Genomic DNA, 23184 nt, shown 5'->3' on the forward strand with positions numbered 1-23184 from the left:
TACCAGATATTGCTAGCGCATGATTCGTTTGTGATAACTCCGGGAACTCCATATTCCTAACCGGGCAAGTGCATATATGCTTTGCCACCTTCTTGTGGTTTCACGACAACACCACCTTCTTCGTTCTTTCCGACCACAATGTGCCTCCTTTGACACCACTAACGCAAAAGGATTTTTCGCCTTCTCACTCGGCGTTCTTATCCTCTCCACCTTTTTCCATCGTAACAGGCAAGCAGATTCTTCAAAGCCAGGGAATGCATGTCGTCCAACTTCCCTCGACCGAAGGATCGGTTCGTGTTCGTCGCCATCTCTAATCCTACGGGCAAATGAGATGAGAAATTGTCGAACAGAATATGATCTCGAGTCGCATTGGTGCTTCCATCCGATTCTACCGGACAGGACAATTCAAGAGACCGGAGAAGATACCGATAATTGCGCAGCCACACAGTTACTACAACATGACCACAAACGTCTGTCGATGGATATAGATTCTACCACGTCGAACACGCAAGCCGCCCAAGGCGGAAAGACTATATATGGGGGTGGTAAGTGGAGTACATCCCCATGACACCAGAAAACCTCGGCTCTCTATCCTACTTGAGTTCTTCTGCGTACTAATGAGCAGGGAAAGGGATCCTTTGGTGGTGGGCAGGGTGATCGGTGATGTTATCGACCCCTTCGTCAGAACCACCACACTTGGTGTTAGCTACGGATCTAGGAAGGTCACCAATGGCCGCGAGTTCAAGCCCTCCCAGGTGGTCAACCAACCCAGGGTTGAGGTCGGAGGACATGACCTCAGAAGCCTTTACACCCTCGTAAGACCGTCGGTACATGCGATCAAAGTCAAAAAGCCTCGTGCTCCTTGTTTCTAGGGTTTCTCACGGTCTACGCAATGCAGGTGATGGTTGACCCAGATGCTCCGAGTCCGAGTGAACCAAACCTTAGGGAATACCTCCAATGGTAATAATTAACCTACTTGTCTTCTTCGTCGAGCAGCTCCATGTATGCGACGCTTGTAGTGATCATGATTCGTGCAGGTTAGTGACGGATATTCCTGGTACCACAGGAGCAACCTTCGGTGAGATGCGCATCGAACAGAGGACTGTTCTCAAATCTCGCAGTCATAATGTTTGCTCGTAAGTGTATATAGATATTTCCCTGGTTCTGTTGTGCAGGACAGGAGGTGATCAGCTACGAAAGTCCAAGGCCAACTCTGGGGATCCATCGCTTCGTGTTCGTCCTCTTCCTGCAGCTGGGACGGCAGACGGTGTACACCCCGGGCTGGCGGCAAAACTTCAACACCAGGGACTTCGCCGAGCTCTACAACCTCGGCTCGCCTGTGGCTGCCGTCTACTTCGACTGTCAGAGAGAGTCCGGCTCAGGTGGGAGGAGGATGTATCCCATGTAGCTGCTACTCGCCACTTGAACACTACTCTATCACTCTATCCATCTTGATTTAGCTGGGAACAACCGACATACGTATGTATCTGACTACATGCCCACATCATAGCTTATGATAGGTGGTGACATCCCATGAATGGAGATGCACCTTCATACAATAATAACAAAATGGTAAGTTGTGGTTATTTAAAGTAAACTATATGCATTTTATCATAGCTGTAAAAAATTATATATTTAGTCATATTTAAAGTGTTTATATTTTTTATTTATAACTTATATTAAGGATTTTAGATATTTTTTTATCTCTCATATACTTATAATACTAATATTCGGAGGTCTTCTTCTTAACACAAGCTCATATTATCATAAATAATTTTTTTTTTAATTTTATCTTCTATCGAAGTGATACCTAATTGTTTATAAATAAAAAAATTTAGTGTATATAAATATATATTAAAATTGTTAAAAATTTGGATAGGGTTTATCGAATCCCTCGAAGAAGATTGATGTTTAAATTTATATAAAAAATAATATTGCATGAAGAAAATTAGGAGATATTCTATCTCTCATCTACTCGTAATACTAATATTCGGAGATGCACATATCCATATTATCATATATAATTTTTTCTCATCTTATCCTCTATCGAAACAATATATAATTATTTAAAATAAAGTTTTTTGATATATATAGAGATATATTAACATTGTTAAAAATTTAGATAGGGTTTATCGAATCCCACGTAAGATTGATGTTTAAATTTATAAAAAAAATAATATTGTAAGAAAAAAATGAGGAGATCTTCTATCTCTCATCTATTCGTAATACTAATATTCGGATATCTTCTCGGCACATATCCATATTATCATATATAATTTTTTTTCATCTTATCCTCTATCGAAACGATACATAATTGTTTAAAATATTTTTTTTTGGTATATATAGAGATATATTAATATTGTTAAAAATTTGGATAGGGTTTATCGAATCCCTCATGAGATTGATGTTTAAATTTATAAAAAAAATACAATATTGCAAGAAGAAAATGAGGAGTCTAATGGTGACACAATAATAAATGCACGGATAAAAAAATGAAAAATAAAGGAAACGTGGAAGAACAATCTGATTTGATACCTCTACTTGAACAGCTATTATTCCATGGCTTCTTTAGACCGATCAAATCATGGCCGCTACAGATACCCACATTATGGGGCGTCAAGAAAGGATTAGATAAAAGCAGATCCCTTTGTAGAACAACAGCAAGGAATTTGATATCCTCGTCAAGATGGTGTTTTATATACGAGAGCAAAACGCACCCAGCAATCGTAATCAGATGCAACCCTTGGTTTGCTTAAATATAGACAGCAGACAGAGCGAATCCCCTCGTTCAACCCTCATCTGAGAAAACAGTAGCAGATTTATCATACATTATCTGGATTAGTATGAATTAATTGGTAGCGTTTTGGACACTCAACTGAAAGGAGGAATTAAAACCAATTTTTTTGTGCGTGCACATTATCTATAAGACCGTAAGCCCAATGCGTCATGAGAGAGATTTCTATGTTATACATGCTATACTTTATGCATGATTCTGATCTATCATAAACTGAATCATGGATTCAATTAAGTCTCTTGCCCATCAAGCATGGACGACAAGAGATCAAACGAAAGGAGAAATTGTGCATGCGTAAGCAAGGAAGGAGATAAATGAATATAGAAATGATGGGTTTTTGTTGTAAGCATACATATAAATGAAATATCCATCGAAAGAATATGAAACTAAATAAATCAGAATTAGAACATGTACCGTGTGAGCTGTTGGAACAGTGGTATCGGTCGAAAGTGTTCGAGCCAATGAATGAAGCACATATATGGTTCTTGACGTTCTCATGGTTGGTCTGGCCTTGTCCCGACAGTAAATTTTGTGCTGGCCAATGACAACTACACGGCTTACAAGTCTGTTTATTTTCATCGGCCAAGGTGGGCCTTTGATCCTTCAAATGAATCTCCACTTGGCCAATGAGAACTCGACAGCCACTGAGATAATGACAGTACGATTGGTTGAAGATTCCCATGGTTCCCTTCTTTTCATCTATCTGCGCACATCAACCATAAGGTCACTGGAGACAAGAAATGATGAAGACGTCCATGGCGCAGTGCCTACAGGAGGTCTAAAGCTCATGGTATCACAAACCAATAGTCTCTCTCTCTCTCTCTCTCTCTCTCTCTCTCAGGTTTGTCACCTCTTGATCACTCCAGGATGCTCCTTTGTGAGTGTAGAAAGATTGAATGAGTCTTATGAAATATTCCTGTAAAAGAGCTGCTATATATTGGCTTTCTTGGAACTTTTGAGCTCAGAATTTACCCCTCTTCTCCTTCTCATCCTTCCTTCCCTCTCTCTCTCTGACCATTTGCACCTCGAGAGAGAGAGAGAGAGAGAGGTCATGCAAAGAGATTCTTTGACTGTTGGTAGAGTGATTGGGGATGTTCTGGATCCCTTCACGAGAAGCGTACCTCTCAGGGTGACATACAACTCCAGGGAGGTCACCAATGGATGCGAGTTTAAGCCATCAGCTGTGGTTGAGCAGCCCAGAGTAGAGGTCGGAGGAACTGACCTCAGGATCTTCTACACGCTTGTAAGTTACCTCTCTCATCTAAAAGATGCAAACCATGTACCCAGCGAAGTCGCTAGTTGTTTCATTGCTATCTGCTCATCTTTGGACTAGAGATCTATACGGTTTACACATGTATTCTTCAGATCATGGTAGACCCAGATGCTCCTAGTCCAAGCGAGCCAACCCTTCGAGAATATTTGCACTGGTAAGCACATCTTCCATGCCCTGCCGCTGCTGCTCTATTTCTGTATCTTTTATCCATCCATCTATCTATTTCTTTCTCCAGTATATCTGCTTAAGCTAACTTGCCTTCCATCACTATCGTTATGTGGGTCGCTGCTACTGTAGGTTGGTCACAGATATCCCTGCAACGACCGAAGCAAGCTTTGGTAAGATGTGGTCAACCAGAAGAGACCAATCTTAATCACTAGAAGAAATGTAGTAATTAATGAGATGGATGCATGAAAGGAAGGATATTTTTTTTATGGGGTGCAGGGCAGGAGATCGTGTGCTATGAGAGGCCACGGCCGCAGCTAGGGATTCACCGATACGTGGTGGTTCTGTTCCAGCAGCTGGGGCGGGAGACGGTGTACGCCCCTGGGTGGCGCCAAAACTTCAACACCAGGGACTTCGCCGAGCTCTACAATTTGGGTTCCCCCGTCGCCGCTCTCTACTTCAACTGCCAAAGAGAGTCCGGTTCTGGCGGCAGAAGGATGCTATGGTGAGGCCTGCAACTCTCACACTTCTTCTCCCTTCCCTCTCTAGCAACAGGAAAAGCAAAAAGCAGAAAACAAATGTTGTACCATATATGATTCTTGCATTCCCACCTCATCCATGGCCGATGATGATGTTTGTTCTCTTGCCTCGTGCAATTCCTAGTTGTGTCCATCTTGATTTCTAGCAAAGATAAACAAACCATCATCAAGGATCATTGAACCACAAGGCTTTTGATAACAACAGTAGGAGAACAAGCCAACCACTGCTGGCATTTGCAAAAGCTTTTCTTGGAGGTCCAGAATGATGGAACTCTCACGGCAGCTGACATACTGACTGCCGTTCAAAAGCACTTTCAAAAAATCAATCAACCCCAACAGTCAGTATACGATATCCAAACTTCTTTCAAAAGAACCACTGAAGTTTCGACTTATAAATTCCCTCAAATTAAGAAAACGAAGTTTTAAAATATGTATAAGAATCTTAAGTTTAGATGTCGAGAAAAACTAATACATTCGATTATATGTAATCAATAGTACTTGCAGCATGCTTCCAGATCCATCTTCTAATAGGCTACAATGACACCATGCAATCTATTGATTGTAGCTGCATCAACCCCCAGCCTAAACAAAGACCAAAAGTAGAAGTTAAGAATATCCACCAGATGTAGCTTTGAAACAATGCAAATGGCAATAATAGTGGCACTTTCTTGCTTCTTTCCAGTTGAAAACATCAACCTCAAAAGAATTAATTACACTAACATTCTTGCGTACATAACAAGTCAATGTAACAAGGCGCAGAATTAATTATCTCTAGTTCGGTAAAAAAAAGAAAGTACCATGTCCTGCTACTCCTGGGATATACAATTATACAAACAAAGCTGCACAAAAAGGGAAAACGACAAAGCAAAACAGCAAGGTCACTACTCTCTCCATTTAAACAAATAAAAAGAAATTAAGCAGTTAATTGTATCAGGGTTAATAAGGATGTCTTTCTCTACAATGACATTTGATCATGGAGCTTAGCGCTTAAATGATATGAACCAGAAGTTATGTCAACCACCTCGGACTCATTATGTTGACTTTCAGCCAAGTGTTTTTCTAACCAAGTGCCTAAAATTCACTCACCAATGATAAACAAAAAACACAGTTACTTCTATGAGACTATATTACAATACTATTGTGCTTCAGATAACTAACATGCAAGCTCCAGATACTTTACTGACAAAGGTCCTGAGTTGCCAGAACTCTAGTTTATACAAAGCTAACTTCCAACAAACAGTTCCATAAGACAACAGGCCAAACGTACCTATCCTAAGAATCCCATCCAGATCTATATTCCATTCTAGAAACCATAAAAGTTGCCACTTGCCATAGAAACCATGACACTTGCCAAACATGAGTTAACATTAATGTGAACTTGCGAAAAAGAAAAAAGATTAAAGCCTTTCAAGGGTATACAAAAGGGAAAAAAACCATAAAAGCTACTCATGCATGATTGCCAGCAAGCTCCAACGTAATATCATGGGTTACACAGCAGCATGCCATTAGATACTTAACATGTTATACATGCCACAGCATAAGTCCGATGCTGTTAATGTAAATATTTAGGTGCCCTCTTGTGATAACTCATAAAAAAATATTCTTAAAAAAAGTCTATATTTTTAGTAGAACACATAACATAAGATATATTCTTTAAAATCAGACTACAAAAAGCAGCCGTAGAACTGAATTAAATTTGATCTAGTTCTAGCCCTAACTAAACTAAGCAAGGATTTAAAAAGTTTCATCTGTAATTAATGTGATTTGATTCCAAATTATACCAAATAAAGTAGGCATAATACTTCAAGCACAAAATTGTTCCCGGTAAAATGGTATCTTCAACTGGTCGACATGTCTTGTGCAGTAACGTGATGATATGATGCTTTGTTAATTCAAAGAGTTTAATTTGTGCAAGGAAAAAAAATGATGAACTTGCATTAAGGATGAATTTGTTTGATTAAATAAAGGGTTCCAAAAAAGTGAAATATAGGTTTGAGTTGATGACTACGAATAAAGGATTTCAGGTGTCAATCTCTGGTCAGTAAATAACATGTATAGTGCAGAACTTTAAATTGAAAGCAAAGTACTATGAAGATGTAATGAAAAGCAAGAATGGCCACAAAATCAGGCATCAGATGTTGATGATGTGAGAAAGTGGGACAACACATTATCCAAACATGTCATAAAGGCATCTGTCAAACTAAGACAACAAGTTACGTATAGTGACCGAGAAGACAATGAGTTAATAGATATATTCTAAAACAAGATGATGAATTCTGGTTTGTTTAACAGTTGAAAGTATAGAAAAGCAACAAAAAAAATACTTGCTGGGCACGAGTAATGTATCTGACACAATAGGTGGCAGTAAAAAAGTGAGGGACAATTATACCCCGATAAAAAAAGTTTTGCAGATTGAACTATTGCAGAAGATGATGTGCGGTTGTAGTGGAAAACCACTGCCAAGGTAGTTTTTTAGGGCTTAAGACTATTACAAAAATATGTAACTAAAAAATTCTCATGACTCTAGCTTGTTGGACCAATCATCACTCTGTAGAAGAGGATCAGGATATGTTGGCTTCACCAGTGTTTACTCTTTCAGTTAGAACAACCAGAGAACACCGCCTCATCCGGTAAAGCCTGAAACCTCAACATTTAAGATTGAAAATTTCAAGATGATATGAAGAAAGATGGCATCTCCCGATCGCAGGAATTTCAAGGTTTCAAAATTTCCCGTACAGACCAGGCAGCTGATGTATTTAACAGATACCAAAGCAACAATACTATATTGATGGTCAACAGATGGAATTGAATCCACACTAATATTGGATGTCAACAGATTGGAGCAGCACAGCAGTTCCACCATGTATATGACTTTTGTCATAGACTTGTGTTGATGGGAACAGAAATTTGTTTGTGTAAACCGATGTTTCCTATTTTATAATGTGCTCATGAGGTTACATAAGAGTTTTCTTTTGTACCTCTGCCAGTTATTCTTATATAAACAAATTACTAACAAGAAAAAAGCTGATCACCTGTGATCCAAATATAAACAAATTACTAGCATGAAACAAGCTGATATGCTCAAAGCATGCCTGTGTAAGCCTCAAACGGCATAAGATTCTGAAGTTATAGCTACTCCAGGCCGATGGAACTTCAGTATGCAACATCTTGTCATTCAACATTGTGATATTCCATTATTGTTTGTCAAGTGAAAGAACAAATATATGTACAGTTTTACGTAAGCCAGCTGTCAGTTTACCGTCACTCCTACCTTAGCAGCTAATGCATGTAACCGATCGACCTGGAATATTCAAATGGACCATTTGGAGTATGATATGGCACTCCACTACAAAGTTGAAATTGCTTGTTTGTTCAGTTTCAAGATCACTTTTAACATTAATGTAGGTTGAAACATATAAGTGTGAAGCTAAACAGGCACAAAAATTGAAATTCAAAAACAGGGAATTATGATCAATGAACTGAAACAGGTACCTCGTCATCAGGTATACAAATCTGACACATATCGAGAAGAAAACGAGCATCCAGCATCAAACTCATCATCAGCATCAGACGCACCGACATCAATGCTCAAGCCCTGCAACAATGACCTAATGATCGGCACCACAGTAGATCGACCATTCGCCGGCCATGTTGCCACCAGCGTCCCCTTTGCCCTCCGCATCTGGCACTCTGCGATAACTGCCGCCCCGAGGCCATCCATCACACTTCCCGACGGCAAGTAATCCACTCCCTGCACCAGCGGCTGCCCACCGCTTCTCTCCTCCACCGTCTCCAGTTTAAAAACTAGGGTTTCGTCCACTGCCAACCGCCCCCTGTAGTTCTGGCTCCCGATCGAACCAAAGATCAAGACCCTCTCCGCCTGGATCGCACCAAGCAACGACTTCGCGACGGCGCGGGCCCTCTCGGCGGCGACCGGGAACTGAACGGCGACGAGGACCGCCGACGCCGGCCGATGGTCGACAGCGTAGATGTAGCAAGAGCGGTCGCGGGGGCAGGGCTCGAAGGAGTTTCCGGCGAGGGGGGTCTCCGGCAGGATTAGAGTTCCGATGAGAATCTTGTGAGGGATCCGATGAAGGATGGCGAGGGAGGGGGCGGAGAGGGCGACGATGAGGAGGGGAGGGCGGATGTGGTCCGGCCCGAGTTTGGGGTCCAGGAGGAGGAGCGGCGGGGGCAGAGGCGGCGGTGGAGCGGCGAAGTTGTCGAGGTCTTCCTGGAAGAACCTCGAGGGCGGCGGCGACTCGGTGACGACGTCCTCCATCTCTTTTCCGGTCGACGCTACTACTCGTTGCGCCTCTTCTTCTTCTTCTTGTTCCGAACCGTCGAGGTATACTCACCGCACTCTGCTTGTTTGCGCGACAAGTCAAGACTCGAAGCGTTCTTTTCTTTATAAAAAAAACATTTATAAAGTGGCATTTATACAGAAATTATCACTAAATAGGAATATCACAATGCTTATAAATATGACTGCTGAAAAACGTCTGATATTTATTATTATTATTATTATTATTTTCTATTTTTCCTCCCCCCCCTTTTTTTTTTTTTTTTTTTTTTTTCCATTTTTCTAATTTTCTATTTTCCTCCTCTTCCTCTTCCTTTCCGCTTTTTATTTTCCTGTGTCACGCCTGCCAGCAGAGCTGGTTTCGAGCCCGGTCACATTGTTCAGGTGGGCCTCGTGGGCCAACCCACGGCAGATCTTTTTTTCTTTTCCTTTTTATCTCAATTAAACAGTATAGATTTCTTGTCCTAAAAATACCGACTGGAGTAAGCGAAAAAAAAAGAAACACACTTGTCAATCTGTTACTCAACATTAAATTAGACAATTAATTTTGGGAAAGTGAAATGAGAATAAAACTACTCTAAGAATTAAATGAAATCTTATAAAGTTTTTACTTTCTATTACGGTCTACAAACTCGACTACAAGGCCGATGCAAGTACATCACGGTGTGGATCAGCACATCTCTTCCCGAATCAACAGTTATAATAGCTCTCAGGTGGATTTGGTTACCTTATTGCCAAACAAATATAAAGAGTCAACGAACACCAAATAGAAGCCACTTCGCCATCGACTCTTCCCTCCACCATTTGTTCCCCCTTCCCTCCCTCCCTCCCTCCCTCTCACTTTTCGCTTTCCCGCCCGTAACGGGAATGAAAGGCCCCCATGGCGGTATAATCCAAAATACCAATTGCCGGTTCCTCGAAGCCCATCCATTATACCGGCACGAATCCAATCGAGACCGTTATCTTTCCGTTGCGGTTAAAATATATATAGATATGTTGTAGCCTTGGTGGCGTCGTTAAGAGCACCCTCGCCTCGCCTCCTATCTCCGCTTTCGAAGTTTCCTTCTTCCCTTCGGATTCGGTTTGGAGGCCAATAAAGGCTTCGCAAAGTCTCGAATCGAGAGGCAATCGAACCGGGGGAGAGTTCGGGAGCGTCTCGAGTCCATCGTGATATGTTTCTTTCCCAATTCTTGGGGTCTTGTTTCTTCTGCGATTATTTTGGGGAACTTGTCATCAATTCTGGGGGATTAGGGTTTCTTTCTTTGATTCGGGTTGGTTGACTGCGGAATTAGGGTTTCGGTTTTTGGGGATCGAAGGGATATGATCATTAAACGGAGTTTGAGGGGCCAAATGCCGAGCCTGAAGCGCTGCAAGGCAGAGGAGCCGTCGTTTTCCGACGACGGTGGCGGCGAGGCGGCGGAGGAGAGCCGTCGGAAGCGGCAGAGGGATGGGGGCGGGTCGTTTCCGCTCGAGATGCTGGGGGATCTCTCCGGCGCCGGAATTCCCTACCTTCCCGATGGCTTAAGGCACAGGGTTCTTGGCGCCGCCGCCGCGGCCCCCTCTTGGTGCACCGAGGTGTCTTTTTCCGGTGCCAGCGAAGTGATGTTGGAGGAACGGCGGAAGGGAAGGGACGGGTCAGTGAAGCCTGCAGTCACGCCAGCTCCGGTTGTGCGGACCTCCAGGGGGCGCTCGCAGGCGCTTCCTTCCCGGTTCAGGAACTCGGTTCTCATTGACCCCTGGAAGAAAGAGAAATCTAAGTCCAAGGCGTCGGATTCTGAATTCTTTTTCGAGGGTAATCTTCGAGAGGATAAAAAGAAGAATCTTAACTATAAAAGTGCTGCAATTAGCGCAGCAGTGACCAATTCTTTCACATTGTTAGGGGCGGAGTGCTATCGATCTTGCAGAAATTTCAGCACGACCAACTGTTCTACCTCACGAAGTACTCTTACATCCCTCGATGACAGCATGGTGGAAGCGGAAGACAAGTATCTGCAACAGACTCCCAATATGGAGGAATCAGTGGTTCGTTATTCTATTTCAGCAGTTGCTGAGTCAAATTCGCTAAGGGATACTGTGGAGAGGAGGGAGGACTGTTACTGTCCAGAGGATTTTGTTTTAGGTGATATAGTTTGGGCAAAGTGCGGAAAGAAGAATCCTGCTTGGCCAGCAATGGTGATTGATCCTCTGCAGCAAGCTCCTGAAAATGTTCTAAATTCATGTGTCCCTGGAGCTCTTTGTGTTATGTTTTTTGGATACTCCAGAAATGGAAGGGTAAATGATCTTAGTGTTCTCACCTTCCATATTTTTGTTTCATTGCTAGTGTTTTTCTTTATTTGTTCTGTAACTGGTTCTGAATCATATTAATCACTTTATGCTGGCAGGCATATTCATGGGTGAAGCAGGGGATGATTTTTCCATTCATAGACTATCTAGACAGGTCTAAACTATGGAAAATTAAAGAAGAATTTCTTTTCTTGAACGATGTTTCTTTGGGGAAATTTTTGGAATGACTTTCTCTTGATACTTGATATGGCTCTTTCTTCAGATTTCAAGGCCAAACTCAGTTATATAAGAACAAACCTAGCAATTTCCGGATGGCAATTGAGGAGGCATTTTTAGCTGAGCATGGATTCTTTGGAGTTCAGTTGGATTCAGTTAATACTTGTGGTCGTGTTGCTTTTGATCAACCTGTTGCTAAAATATCCAGTGAGGTTACCGATTCAAATCATGACCAAGAATGCCAATCGAAATTTCAGGTAAGACCAAAATCATCGAGGCCGTATGGTTCTATGCATATATACTTTTGTTAACTATAATAGTACCATAGTTTATTGATGAGTTTTAGAAATCATACTTTGATTGTTTACTGTAGCAATTATTCTTTTTTTCTGTAAAGTTTTTTTTAATTTATTTAAAAACTTTCATGGCTGTGAGCCTTATGATGACATATGTGTGATTTTGTATTAAGCATATTTGTTAAATTGGATATTCCAACTTACGTAAATTTGTTGTTGACTCTATGTAGAGATTACCTTATTGATTTTGATTGATATATGAAAGTAATTGATGAGATTATTTTTTTAGTCTAATAAAAGTTGGTTTTCTTTTTCATCATGCTGCCTAGGCTATTCAAAATTCTATGGACTCTTCAAATTAAAGTGTTCCAAAACTTTCTGCTTCTTGACTGACTCAACTGAACCTGAGTGTTTTGTAGTTTGACATAGGTTAGCTAGGGGAGAACCTGAATCTTGGTTTATTTACATCAGCTAGGGAAAATTTTGAACTTTTAGCTTATTATCTTGTCTACTTAGCTCACAACCAAATGGTTTGGATCTTAATTTGAGTTTGGTTTAGCTAATGAACTTATTTAACCTGCAAGGGTTAAAACTTAAAACTATAGTGACCATGTGGAACATTCTAGGGCATTCTGTCATATTTTGCTTCCAAGTTATAGATTCATTGTAAGATGTTTAATCATATATATATATATATTTATTTATGTTGCTGTATATTGGGTGCATTGCCTACCCCAAATAGTTGGGACATTATGGCTTGTTGCTATTGTTGGTATATTTAGTGTATTGCCCATTATGTACCAGTTCAATCATGTATATTGTTGAACCATGAGACTAAAATTTCTTTGAAAGGTTTCAATAGCTAAAACAATGTATATTTGCAAATTTTCTGTATTGCCACCTTGCTTCAGTTCAAGATCCTGTTGTATTGCTGCTATCATATTTGGTTATTTCAATGGTTAATGTTTAGTTTATAAATACAGTTAAGAGGTGATCTTGTTATTAACTATTGAGAACTTCTTATTTTGTGTGAATATTTGATTTGTGGCTTTGATTCAGAAAAATCGAATTAATTTCCCTTTTAAGTTGATTTTTCCAGACACCTTATAAGTTGCTCTTTCAGCTTTTCTAAATTAGCTATATTTGAGTCCCTGTTTTACTGCCTGAAGTGTCAATGCCTAATTTTATTCATCTCTGATGCTCTCTGTAGCATTCTGTTTTATTTTCCTAAAAATAATAAAGTGACAACTGTAACATACATGTGGCGTGTACTGAGTTCTAGCTTGTGTTCTGAGGGCTAAACTTGTTCTAATATGATTTTCAGGCTGTAGACAAATCAGGCCTGCTTTGTGAAAGTTGTGGGTTAAAACTTCCATATGGAAGTGCAAAGAAGATGAAGCACATTTCACAGCAGTTGCTTTGTAAACATTGTGCTAAGGTTTGTATTATTTCTGATGAATGACAACTGCTGTTTGAAATTCACTATGTTTTTTTTATAGTTTATGTGTGGTGTTTTCTTTGAACAATTAGTAGGTTTTTTAGAGTTGCATTGGTTTTCCACAGCTTTTAAAGTCAAAACAATATTGTGGCATATGCAAGAAGATATGGCATCACACGGATGGTGGGAATTGGGTATGAATATCCACCTCATAAATTACAATATTTGATCATTCGCCATAGTTGAATATGTTGTCAATTATCTGAACTTTCAAACTAGGTTTGTTGTGATGGGTGTCAAGTTTGGGTTCATGTTGAATGTGACAAGAATTGTGGCAACTTAAAGGTATGTTTTTCTTTCAAATTTGGTTTCTCAAATATCATTAGATTAATAACAGTATAAGGTGTGTTGCACACTTTTTGTCAAGATTGATTTTAACTTACTGACATTCTTTCATTATCAAGGATCTGGAGAACACTGATTATTTCTGCCCTGATTGCAAGTCTAGGCGTAATTTTGGACCACAAGATACAATTAAGAAACATGCCCCAGTTAGGTAATCTATTAATTTTCTTATATATTCCAAAACATGTGATTTTGCAGACTTGCTTTGCCTGCAGCATAAATTGTAATTTTCTCTGTAGGTATGATGGTGGCATTTCCCAAGACAAGCAGCCTGACAAGATAACTGTGATATGTTGTGATATGGAAGGAATATATTTGCCAAACGAACATATGTAAGCATTTTGTCCTTTATGTTGTGGTAGAATGACGTATTATGTGTGACTTAACTAATTGACACATCTTTTATTTCACCTTGCACCTTCCATCTATTTACTAATTTGATACCTGTTTATTAAATTTTTTTGAACTTCTAATGCTTGGTGATTTTGTTTATTTTGAGTTTTAGAAACAATTATTTTCTGTTTGTTTTGAGAACTTGAGGTTTTAGTTGGTAAACTGACATGAAATTCATATTTCTTCGTTGTTCATTTGCTATTATATGCTTTGAACTACTAAAGAACCATTTCTAATGGGGGATGTTTGAACATTGGCAAGAGCTTGGATGTTGATGCAGTTCACGAATGATCAATTTGAAGATCAAATATGGCCTTGATGCTGAGCTGTTTGTTAGCCTAGTGGAACAGGACTATGAGTTTAAGTAGGATTAACTGATTATGAACTTCTGCTACATATTACATGCTGATCCTTTTACAACATTTTGGCTGCTTTCCACCCAAATATCTGCAATAGTCTGACTCGTTACACATCTCTAGAGGATCATTAACATTAGAACTGAATAGGCTAGATTTAAATTTATTGCTTAAAAGATAAATTTGTTATTCATCCTTGAAGTTGGCAGAGCCCTAACTTGTGCTGAAGAAGTGGATGAATAGGAAAATTAGAATTAGATAAAAGTAGTCATAAGAGATGGTTATGTGCTTCCTTTGGCAAATTGTTGTTGAACTGCAAAAATGGATCTATAAGACAGAGATGACACATGCAAGGTAGTAGCTATGGCTTTTCTCTTACTGATTAGTGTATGTGTTAGGTGATAAAGATGAGTTGGATGAATCTTTTGAATATTTTTTAAAAATTGATATGCAATCTATTTTAATTTTACTAGTTTAATTGATCAGTTATTAACAATCCTTTTTATATTACAGGGTTTTATGTCAGTGCAGCTCCTGTAAGGCACGGAAACTAACGCTTAATGAGTGGGAGCGACATACGGGTTCTAGAAAGAAATACTGGAAGACTAGTGTTAAAGTCAAGAGTACAAGGCAGCCATTGGGGAAATGGGTCTGTAACTACGTATTATAAACTATATTGTACACGCATATTTAAATTATTATCCTTTTGCTTGCTTAGCTAATCTGGATCCATGATAATAGTAATTGGATATAATATGATAGTAAAATATTCTGAAAACATGTTTAATGCCTAAACTTAGTAGTATTTATTCATTCATATGCTCAACCGTTGCACATTGATCCATTCTTCTGATAAATCTATGATTAATTTTCAGTATGTCCTCATACAAATATGTAACATCTGATGACACCTGCTTATGTAATTTTAAATTAATTATCGGCTTTGATTTATAACTTTTCCTTTGGTGAATGCAGCTAGAATTATATAATCCATCTTTTGGTGACCAAGCTAAACACTCATCAGCGGGTAATAGAAAAGAAAAGATTCTTAGTTTGTTGCAAGGTACACTATTTTTCTGAATGCTATTTATCATCTGATTTGGCAGCTCTTTTATGTCCCCTTATTGATCTTAGCAGAACTGATGGAAACGTTTTTTTGTTTTTTTGTGTCAGAACCATATGAACCGGTTCTTGTTAAATGGACAACAGAGCGATGTGCAATTTGCAGATGGATCGAAGATTGGGATTACAATAAAATCATCATATGCAACAGGTCTGGTATCTTTTCTTCCATCTGGTCCGCATCCTAGTGATTTTTTTGGAGTAAAGATCCGAAGGGGCTAAGGAACAAGTTCTGGTTCATTTTTACAAAGAATAATTGTCAACTTTGATACTTGCAGATAGTTTACAGTTAATCCTCGTATTCTACAGATGTCAAATAGCTGTGCACCAGGAATGTTATGGAGCACTTGATGTACAAAATTTTACCTCATGGGTTTGCAGAGCTTGTGAAACACCCCTGCTTAAAAGGGAATGCTGCCTTTGCCCTGTAGAAGGTAAAATGAATGCGTCCTGGAATAACCACTTGTCTCTTTAGTTATTTTGCATATTATGTTTTTTTAATTCCAGTAGCACTGCAACCTGGGTGACACTAGATATTGGATACATTTGGCATTTTGTCTAACCCGTCAATTTAAACTGTTACAAACCTCATTTAAGATGGTTGTGTTTATTGTTCATTCACCTGATTAACCTTCAATTTAAATGCACATGATGATGCTGCATCCTTATGCTTTTGGTAAACAGGATGTTTGTAACGTCACTAGTTTTTCCCACAGGTGGTGCTCTAAAGCCAACAAATGTTGATGATTCATTATGGGTTCATGTCACGTGTGCTTGGTTTCAGCCAAAGGTATCTTTTGCCAGTGATGAAACAATGGAGCCTGCTACTGGCATATTGGATATACCACCTCTATCTTTTATGAAGGTCATGCTGAACTGTGAATGGTTTTACCTGTTGGTCAATTTATATGTTACAATATAGCAGTTGTACATTTTTGGTAAAAAACATAGTATTTTAACCATTAAATTGCTGATTTGTGTTCAATGTGCCATCAGGTTTGTGTGATATGTAAGCAGATGCATGGTGCCTGCACACAATGCTACACATGTTCCACTTATTATCATGCAATGTGTGCATCAAGAGCTGGATACAGAATGGAGGTAAATGATTTTATGCTAGGCTTTATGTTGTAAAAGTTGAACAGTGTTTTGAATATTAAATTGAAGGTCATATTATTTGGACTTATACTTTGTCTCCTTGATCTGTGTTCAATCTATGAAACTGTGATGAATCATGTGATCTGGAAAGATAGCCATGCCATGAACACAGAGTAGTTGCTAATTTTTTTTGTTTATTCTTTTATAATCTTGTGCTTGACGAACATGTATTATATGATTTGAAGTGACGTTTGTATTGTTTACCCACTTTGTGAAGGGATAAAAAAAGCTTCAGGAACTACTTACATTTTTTGCTTCAGTTGCCATTGTACAAGTTGCATAAGTATTTGTTGCTTATGAAATGGCTTTGCAAAAACATTTTTGTGTGGCTTTCTGGTAGTGTTTCATCATAAATTTGCATCAGCAACATTGTTCTGCTTTTGGGTTATTTGAAAGACTTATATCATGCTTGGTGGTATAAACAGATATTCTCATTCATCCTTAATGCTCTTTAGTGTACTAAGTTGGGGAAATATTATTATACAACTTAACATCCTTTTACATTTGCAGTTGCATTGCTTGGAAAAGAATGGGAGACAAATAATAAAAATGGTTTCTTATTGTGCACATCACAGGTAAAAGTTGTTTTTATTAACCTGTAATAGCTTTCTTATAATCCTGTAAATTTTTTCTAGTTGATGTTTTTCCATTCTATTGATTGACATGGTGTTAAGCCACCTATTTGGATGCTTTCTTTTACTTTTAACATTGCAGCACTTGTAATGTTGTGTTTCTTCTGTCATATATATGGGCTTGCACATTAGCTCTGCCTCCTAGTTGCATGGAATAGGAAATTCAGAAAGATAATTGACCTTGGTTTCTTTGTAGGTCTCCAGATCCTGATACTGTGCTAATTATGCAGACCCCTTCAGGGGTTTTCTCTACCAACAGTTTGCTGCAAAAGATGAAAAAGCAGAGTGGTTCGAGACTAATTAGGACAGATATACCTCAGGAGATAACCATGCCTTCTCTGCCTATTCAATCTTTATCTGCTGCAAGATGTTTAATTTACAACAGAAAAACAACAAAGGTATGGCAGGATCCTCATTTTTTGCTGCAGGGTTATGCCTTTGGTTTTAGATACTTGTTTAATTTGAGAAATGGAGGTAGAATCTATCATCATGATCTCTGATGAGTATGCTAACACAGATATAATAGCATGTTCTCGACTTGCTATCATTTGTGCACTATTTAGTTTCTTCTGCAATGTTGAAAAAAAAGATCAATTTATGGCATATGACTGCAGAATCATCCTTAATCCTACTGTTGTTATTCTTAGACACGTAAACTTTTTTGTAGCATCAAAGAGAAAATGGCATTGCACATCGAATTATGGGGCCTTGTCATCATTCTTGGGATTCCATTGAAAGTTTAAATGCACCTATGGTAATTATCTTTTTTAAAAGCTTAGTTTGTTGTTTTTTTTCTTATAAAGCCTCGAGACCATACTCAACAGGTGATTTAGTTTCTTTTGCTCTGCATTTGAAACAGGAAGAGAAGAATCAGAGATCGTTTTCTACATTTAGAGAGCGTCTTCGTTACTTACAGGTTATTTGCTGTCCCGGTAGCCTTTTTGCATATTTCTGCTCTTCTGTAACTCATCAGTTTTACTTGACTCTGTATCCAGTCAACCGAAAAAAGTAGGGTCTGTTTTGGTAAATCCGGAATACATGGATGGGGCCTCTTTGCTCGTAAAAACCTTCAAGAAGGAGAAATGGTACTATTCCTTGCTACAATGTACTTATGGAGTGGATTTTATAATACAACAATTGTAAGATTATGACATGCAATTTGTTATACTGCTTGTTTGCATTTTTGACTTATCATTCAGGCTCAATTAATAGTTCAAAATGATGTTAGCTTCAATTCTGAAGCTTTCGTGATCACTGCTGGAATTCAAAATTAGCGGTGGGAAATGGTTGTAATATAGTCTGGAAGAGGGATGTCTCGGGTGACTCGATTGTTTGAATGCTCTAGCTTCATAGTGCTTGCAAACGCCTTTGGGTAAACTTGTAGGTTGATTTTGTGTGGATGATTTCATCAACTTGCGCATTTCACATTCTACCTTGTTATGTATTTGAGTTTTGTTATCGTTAATCAAAACACACCTTTTGAGTTCCTAAAACAAAAGTCAAGTTTGCTGATTCAATTTAGGTAGTTTCCGAGTATAAGTAGTTTATGCAAAGTATGACTAATGTCATAGAAGGCAAAATCTTGTGTTTCTTGTGTAGTTATGTTGTCATGACTACCATGATATTCCTTTGTACAATTTGGCATAACCTTACAGTTCCTCTAGGAGTGATAAAGGTTTTGAAATTTCGTGAAGTACCATTTCATCGTGTTCATAAGTTCTTTTTTTTTTTTGAAGTGGCATTGACTTGTATGAAAAACATTAAGTCGAACTCGAGGGTCAATATCTCTTGGGAGACCATAAGTGGCACTTATATTATATTATCACTTGATGGTCAATGTGCTATATTATATTATATTATATTGTGTTTGGGCCTTTGGTTTTCAGAGTTTGAACTGACAATCCTGAACTTTTATTCAGGTTATAGAGTACCGTGGGGAGCAGGTCAGACGCAGTGTCGCAGATCTACGAGAAGCACGTTATCAAGTGGAAAAAAAGGATTGCTATGTAATTCCTATTCTTACTTGTTCTCTTTAAATATAGTATAATGTTTCAGATATTCAAGAGAACCAAAGTTATTTGTATAGTTTGCTTATACCTGTAAACTAAGTAAATTTGTTTGCTGTGATTTCTGAAATAAAGAGCACAGAAGTTGGTAGTTCCTTTGGAGAAGGGGCATATTTTTGTTCAGGTGACTGAAGATTAAATTTGGATTTCTTGACTAATGGGTACGAGGCAAGCTAAGAATATGGCCGTGTGTATGTCAACATGAATATTGAAATAGGAAAATAGGACTTGACAAGTCTAGGATTCATTATAGGTATCAGTGTGCTATGTTAGGTATTCTCAGGTGATGGCATTAGCATCTTTAGAGTTTATTTATCACGAGAAAAGGTCTTTTTTCCTGTCTGTCTAGTATATCACTGAAAGGTGAGTACTTTAATGGATTGCTCTTCTTTCAAGTTATGAGTATATCGTAATGACTAGACAAGCATAATGGATCACTCTTATTTCAAAGCATTTAATCTTTATGTGAGTTCATAGCATGCTCCCTGACTTTATATCATTTTTAAGTATCCTTGAAGATAATCTAGTGCAATATATATATTTAACAAAAAGTACATTTGGAATCAAGGTTTTTAGTTTCACGTATTGGACTCATATCAGCCCTGGTTTTGACTGAAAATGTGTTGGTATTACTGGTACATATCAAGTTCTGGAAATGTTAAAACAAAAAAGTTACCATCTGATACAGGTCCTGTACTGGGTGTAATAGGCAATACAGGTCTTGTACCAGACTTATTGTCTGGTGTTCCTTGGTCCACATGCTGGTGGACTATCGGACCGGTAAATACCTTTACCGAATTATACTAGGCAGTATTCCAAACCTTGTTTGGAATTACAGATATTTGATTGACAAATTTAGTTACATAGTTGAGTGTAGTTTGATATGGTAGTTTTGCAGTTGAGATGCAGAATTATTTTGTATCCTGTACAACAGTATCCTTAGCAAAGAACCTCGATTTTGTGCTGATGTTTAATACACTTTAATAGTAATCTCATTCTTGTGGTGAATGATTATTTTGTCATCCAGCAGCATCTTAGGATCAATGAATGTTAACTGGATCCTTTCTTTTCTATCGTCAATTGTCTATTTGTCAGTTACCGTGATGGATCTTTCTTTTCTCATGTTTTTCTTTGTCAACACTGAAGTTGTCTTTAAGTGATTTACTTTGTTAAATTTTGTCTGCAGCTGTTCAAAATAAGTGAAGAAGTAGTGGTTGATGCTACAGATAAAGGAAATATAGCTCGCCTCATAAACCACTCTGTAAGCCATCAACATTCTGAAATCTTTTCTATATTAGCCGTCATAGTAGAACAGACCACTGGTTAGTGTTTGCCACTATTCTGAAATCTTAATGGCTGTTGATGCAGTGCATGCCTAACTGCTATGCAAGGATAATGAATGTTGGTGACGATCAGAGTCGAGTCGTTCTTATAGCTAAGAGGAATGTTTCTGCAGGAGAGGAGTTAACGTACTTCCATTTAACACTTCTATCTTTAATTTTAATTTTGAAAATTTTCTTCTACTGTTTCATCCACTGTAATGTTGGTTTACACTGAATCCTGAAGCAATGGAACTTAATAAAGTTTAATTGTAATTTTTTAAAATGGTTCCATGTCCTTTCAGTTTTGGTTTCTAGAAAAAATGGTTATGGATAAATAACAACACCACTAAAGAGCGGTAATGTCCCAACACAGTTAAACATGAAAAAGCGAATCACATCTTCAGTATATCCGCTTTTTCCTTGTACATATCACTTGGCCGGTAGAAATTGTATGATCATTTACAGAAGACAAGCCTTGGTCTTTTAGTAGGGTTGCTCCTTTTGCAGTTTAAATGATCAGGTTTTGAGTCACAAAATGTATCTTTGCTTGTGAGCGTAAGGCTGCATGCATTTGCTCTCCATATACCTCATTGGTGGGAGATCAAGCCTTGTGCACTGTGACGATCTTTGAGAAAACATGAACCTTTGCAAGTTTTGATTCACACCTTGGGAGACTTGGCATCGTTACCATACATTTGTATTCACTTTGATTGTCATGTCTTTTATTAGCACATATTTGCATTGCCTTTCTCATTGTAAATCTGAATTCTGGATTTGTTATGTTCATCAAATGCTTTACATTGTTAATTCTACAAGAAAGGTTTTGATTCTTATATTTTCAAGCAGATTATTGAACTTGTTCATGGGCAAATTAAGTTGACCACACGTCCTTCTTTTCTAGGTATGATTATTTGTTTGATCCTGATGAAGCTGAGGAATGTAAAGTTCCCTGCCTCTGCAAAGCTCCAAACTGTCGGGGATTTATGAATTAGGTAATTGTATATCATGATTTTGATTATCTTTTCCATGTTAGGAATCCTTGGATTTATATTTTGTTTCCACCTTTTTTCTTGTTCTTTTCAGTTTAATTAGAGCTTATCATTGAAGTATGGGGGTCTTTATCATTGAATCATTGAAGTATTCAGCAATATTAACTTTAAGCATACAGATTATGTACTCTGCTTCTAGACATGTATATTTGTGTAGAAAACAAAAAATGGATAAAATAATGATAAAAGGTGTATCAATCGCCATTATTGGCTCCACTATCTATATGTCAAAAGGTATTCAACAGTTATGCTATTGGGAAGTGGGTATAATTTGTCATCCAAACCCTTCATCCGATATTAGTAAATGGCTAACCAACTACTTTTATCATTAGAAGAAACCTTGTAATCAAGTTCATATGTTTTGGCTATTTGAGATGTATATTTGTCACTTTAATAAAGGTAAATATGGTGTGCTAATATAGCACATTCCTCATTCTGACAAATATAGGTACATAACCTTTGATTATGATAGGCTTTCACTATTTCACCAGCTATGAATCGACACCTCTAGTGTTATTAGATATTTTACTATGATAGATTCTTGTCTGAGAACTAATCGATCACGCTTTTTATGGGTTTCTGTTGAAAGAAAGGCAATAGTTTGATCTCTCAGCCTTCATGAGAAGAAGAAACATGCATGTTGAACAAGCGTTTAGGATCATCAACTTTTCTTCACCAGAGCTGGCATGAGATAATAATAGTTGGTTCAACAAGCGTGGCAGTGCAAATCTTGGAACACAGAAGAGGAAGCAACGGACGACGACGAATGCGATGATGTCGAGAAATTGAAGCTTTGGGATCAACGTCTTGCGCATGATTGATGGTGTTGGAACAATGCAAAACATATTCAAGGACGGCCAACAAAGTTAAAAGAGTTGGCACCACGACAATACAACAGGAGCTCCCAAGCAGCTGTAATAAGAAAGAGTTGTTCTGAGAGCAAGATCTTTTTCTGTCAAAATTTTTTTTTCCTTGCACAAAGCAAGATCTCTCTTTTGTTGTTTTTTTTAATTATATGTGTTGACTCTCATGTAATCCGAAGCAAACTATAGTGTATATTTCGTTTTCTAAGGGATTTACTTTGGCATAGTGCTCTCAGCTTGGCATCTCTGTTGAAAACCTGAAGGAGGTGATTCCTAAAAGCTCCTTTAACAAATATATATATATATATATATATATATATATATATATATATATATATATATATATATATATATATATATATATATATATATATGATTGTGATTATTAATGGTAATAATAAACAGTGTTAATTGGTAGCCCAAAACACAGGACCCGTTAATTTATTCCAAAATTTCAGATGTGGGTTCTTTATTTTTGGATTCATAAGATTATTGGATTCGGATCCTTTGCGGA

General features: G+C 38.1%; 4 protein-coding genes across 7 annotated transcripts; 3 read left to right on the forward strand and 1 right to left on the reverse strand.

Moving 5' to 3' along the window:
* The first annotated feature begins 579 nt into the window (after nt 1-579).
* On the forward strand, nt 580-1534 carry LOC135651861 (protein VERNALIZATION 3-like). The gene is made up of 4 exons (XM_065172391.1): nt 580-815; nt 899-960; nt 1038-1078; nt 1176-1534. Exons 1-4 carry the CDS (start codon nt 618-620, stop codon nt 1406-1408), a joined length of 534 nt encoding a protein of 177 aa, XP_065028463.1. The 5' UTR covers nt 580-617; the 3' UTR covers nt 1409-1534.
* Nucleotides 1535-3845: 2311 nt separating this feature from the next.
* On the forward strand, nt 3846-4874 carry LOC135584722 (protein VERNALIZATION 3-like). The gene is made up of 4 exons (XM_065172392.1): nt 3846-4037; nt 4160-4221; nt 4365-4405; nt 4512-4874. The coding sequence occupies exons 1-4, from the start codon at nt 3846-3848 to the stop codon at nt 4739-4741; spliced, it is 525 nt and encodes a 174-aa protein (XP_065028464.1). The 3' UTR covers nt 4742-4874.
* Nucleotides 4578-9158, reverse strand: LOC103968892 (uncharacterized). 2 transcript variants are annotated; one of them, XR_010501967.1, is made up of 4 exons: nt 8264-9158; nt 5244-5353; nt 4820-4913; nt 4578-4715 (listed from the first exon to the last, which is right to left on the reverse strand). XR_010501967.1 is itself a non-coding variant. In XM_009382239.3 (2 exons), exon 1 carries the CDS (start codon nt 9048-9050, stop codon nt 8271-8273), a length of 780 nt encoding a protein of 259 aa, XP_009380514.2. In that variant the 5' UTR covers nt 9051-9158; the 3' UTR covers nt 5149-5353; nt 8264-8270. The 2 variants fall into 2 exon arrangements, 1 of the variants encoding a protein (XP_009380514.2); XM_009382239.3 differs by lacking the exons at nt 4578-4715; nt 4820-4913 and having other exon boundaries at nt 5149-5353.
* A 919-nt stretch (nt 9159-10077) lies between these two features.
* LOC135584727 (histone-lysine N-methyltransferase ATX4-like) lies at nt 10078-22905 on the forward strand. Of its 3 annotated transcripts, XM_065171871.1 has the most exons (25): nt 10078-10863; nt 10951-11342; nt 11453-11508; nt 11617-11827; nt 13191-13304; nt 13430-13498; nt 13584-13649; nt 13769-13860; nt 13949-14041; nt 14972-15107; nt 15434-15521; nt 15632-15731; nt 15890-16014; nt 16297-16445; nt 16577-16681; nt 17249-17313; nt 17567-17768; nt 18038-18124; nt 18230-18286; nt 18366-18455; nt 19290-19376; nt 20623-20697; nt 20805-20905; nt 21660-21750; nt 22397-22905. In XM_065171871.1, the coding sequence occupies exons 1-24, from the start codon at nt 10392-10394 to the stop codon at nt 21748-21750; spliced, it is 3123 nt and encodes a 1040-aa protein (XP_065027943.1). In that variant the 5' UTR covers nt 10078-10391; the 3' UTR covers nt 22397-22905. The 3 variants fall into 3 exon arrangements, with proteins under 3 accessions (XP_065027943.1, XP_065027941.1, XP_065027942.1); XM_065171869.1 differs by having other exon boundaries at nt 10078-11342; XM_065171870.1 differs by having other exon boundaries at nt 10078-11342; nt 22401-22905.
* The last annotated feature ends 279 nt before the right edge of the window (nt 22906-23184 follow it).

Source organism: Musa acuminata, chromosome BXJ3-10 (genome assembly GCF_036884655.1).
Source record: "Musa acuminata AAA Group cultivar baxijiao chromosome BXJ3-10, Cavendish_Baxijiao_AAA, whole genome shotgun sequence".
Lineage (NCBI taxonomy): Eukaryota > Viridiplantae > Streptophyta > Magnoliopsida > Zingiberales > Musaceae > Musa > Musa acuminata.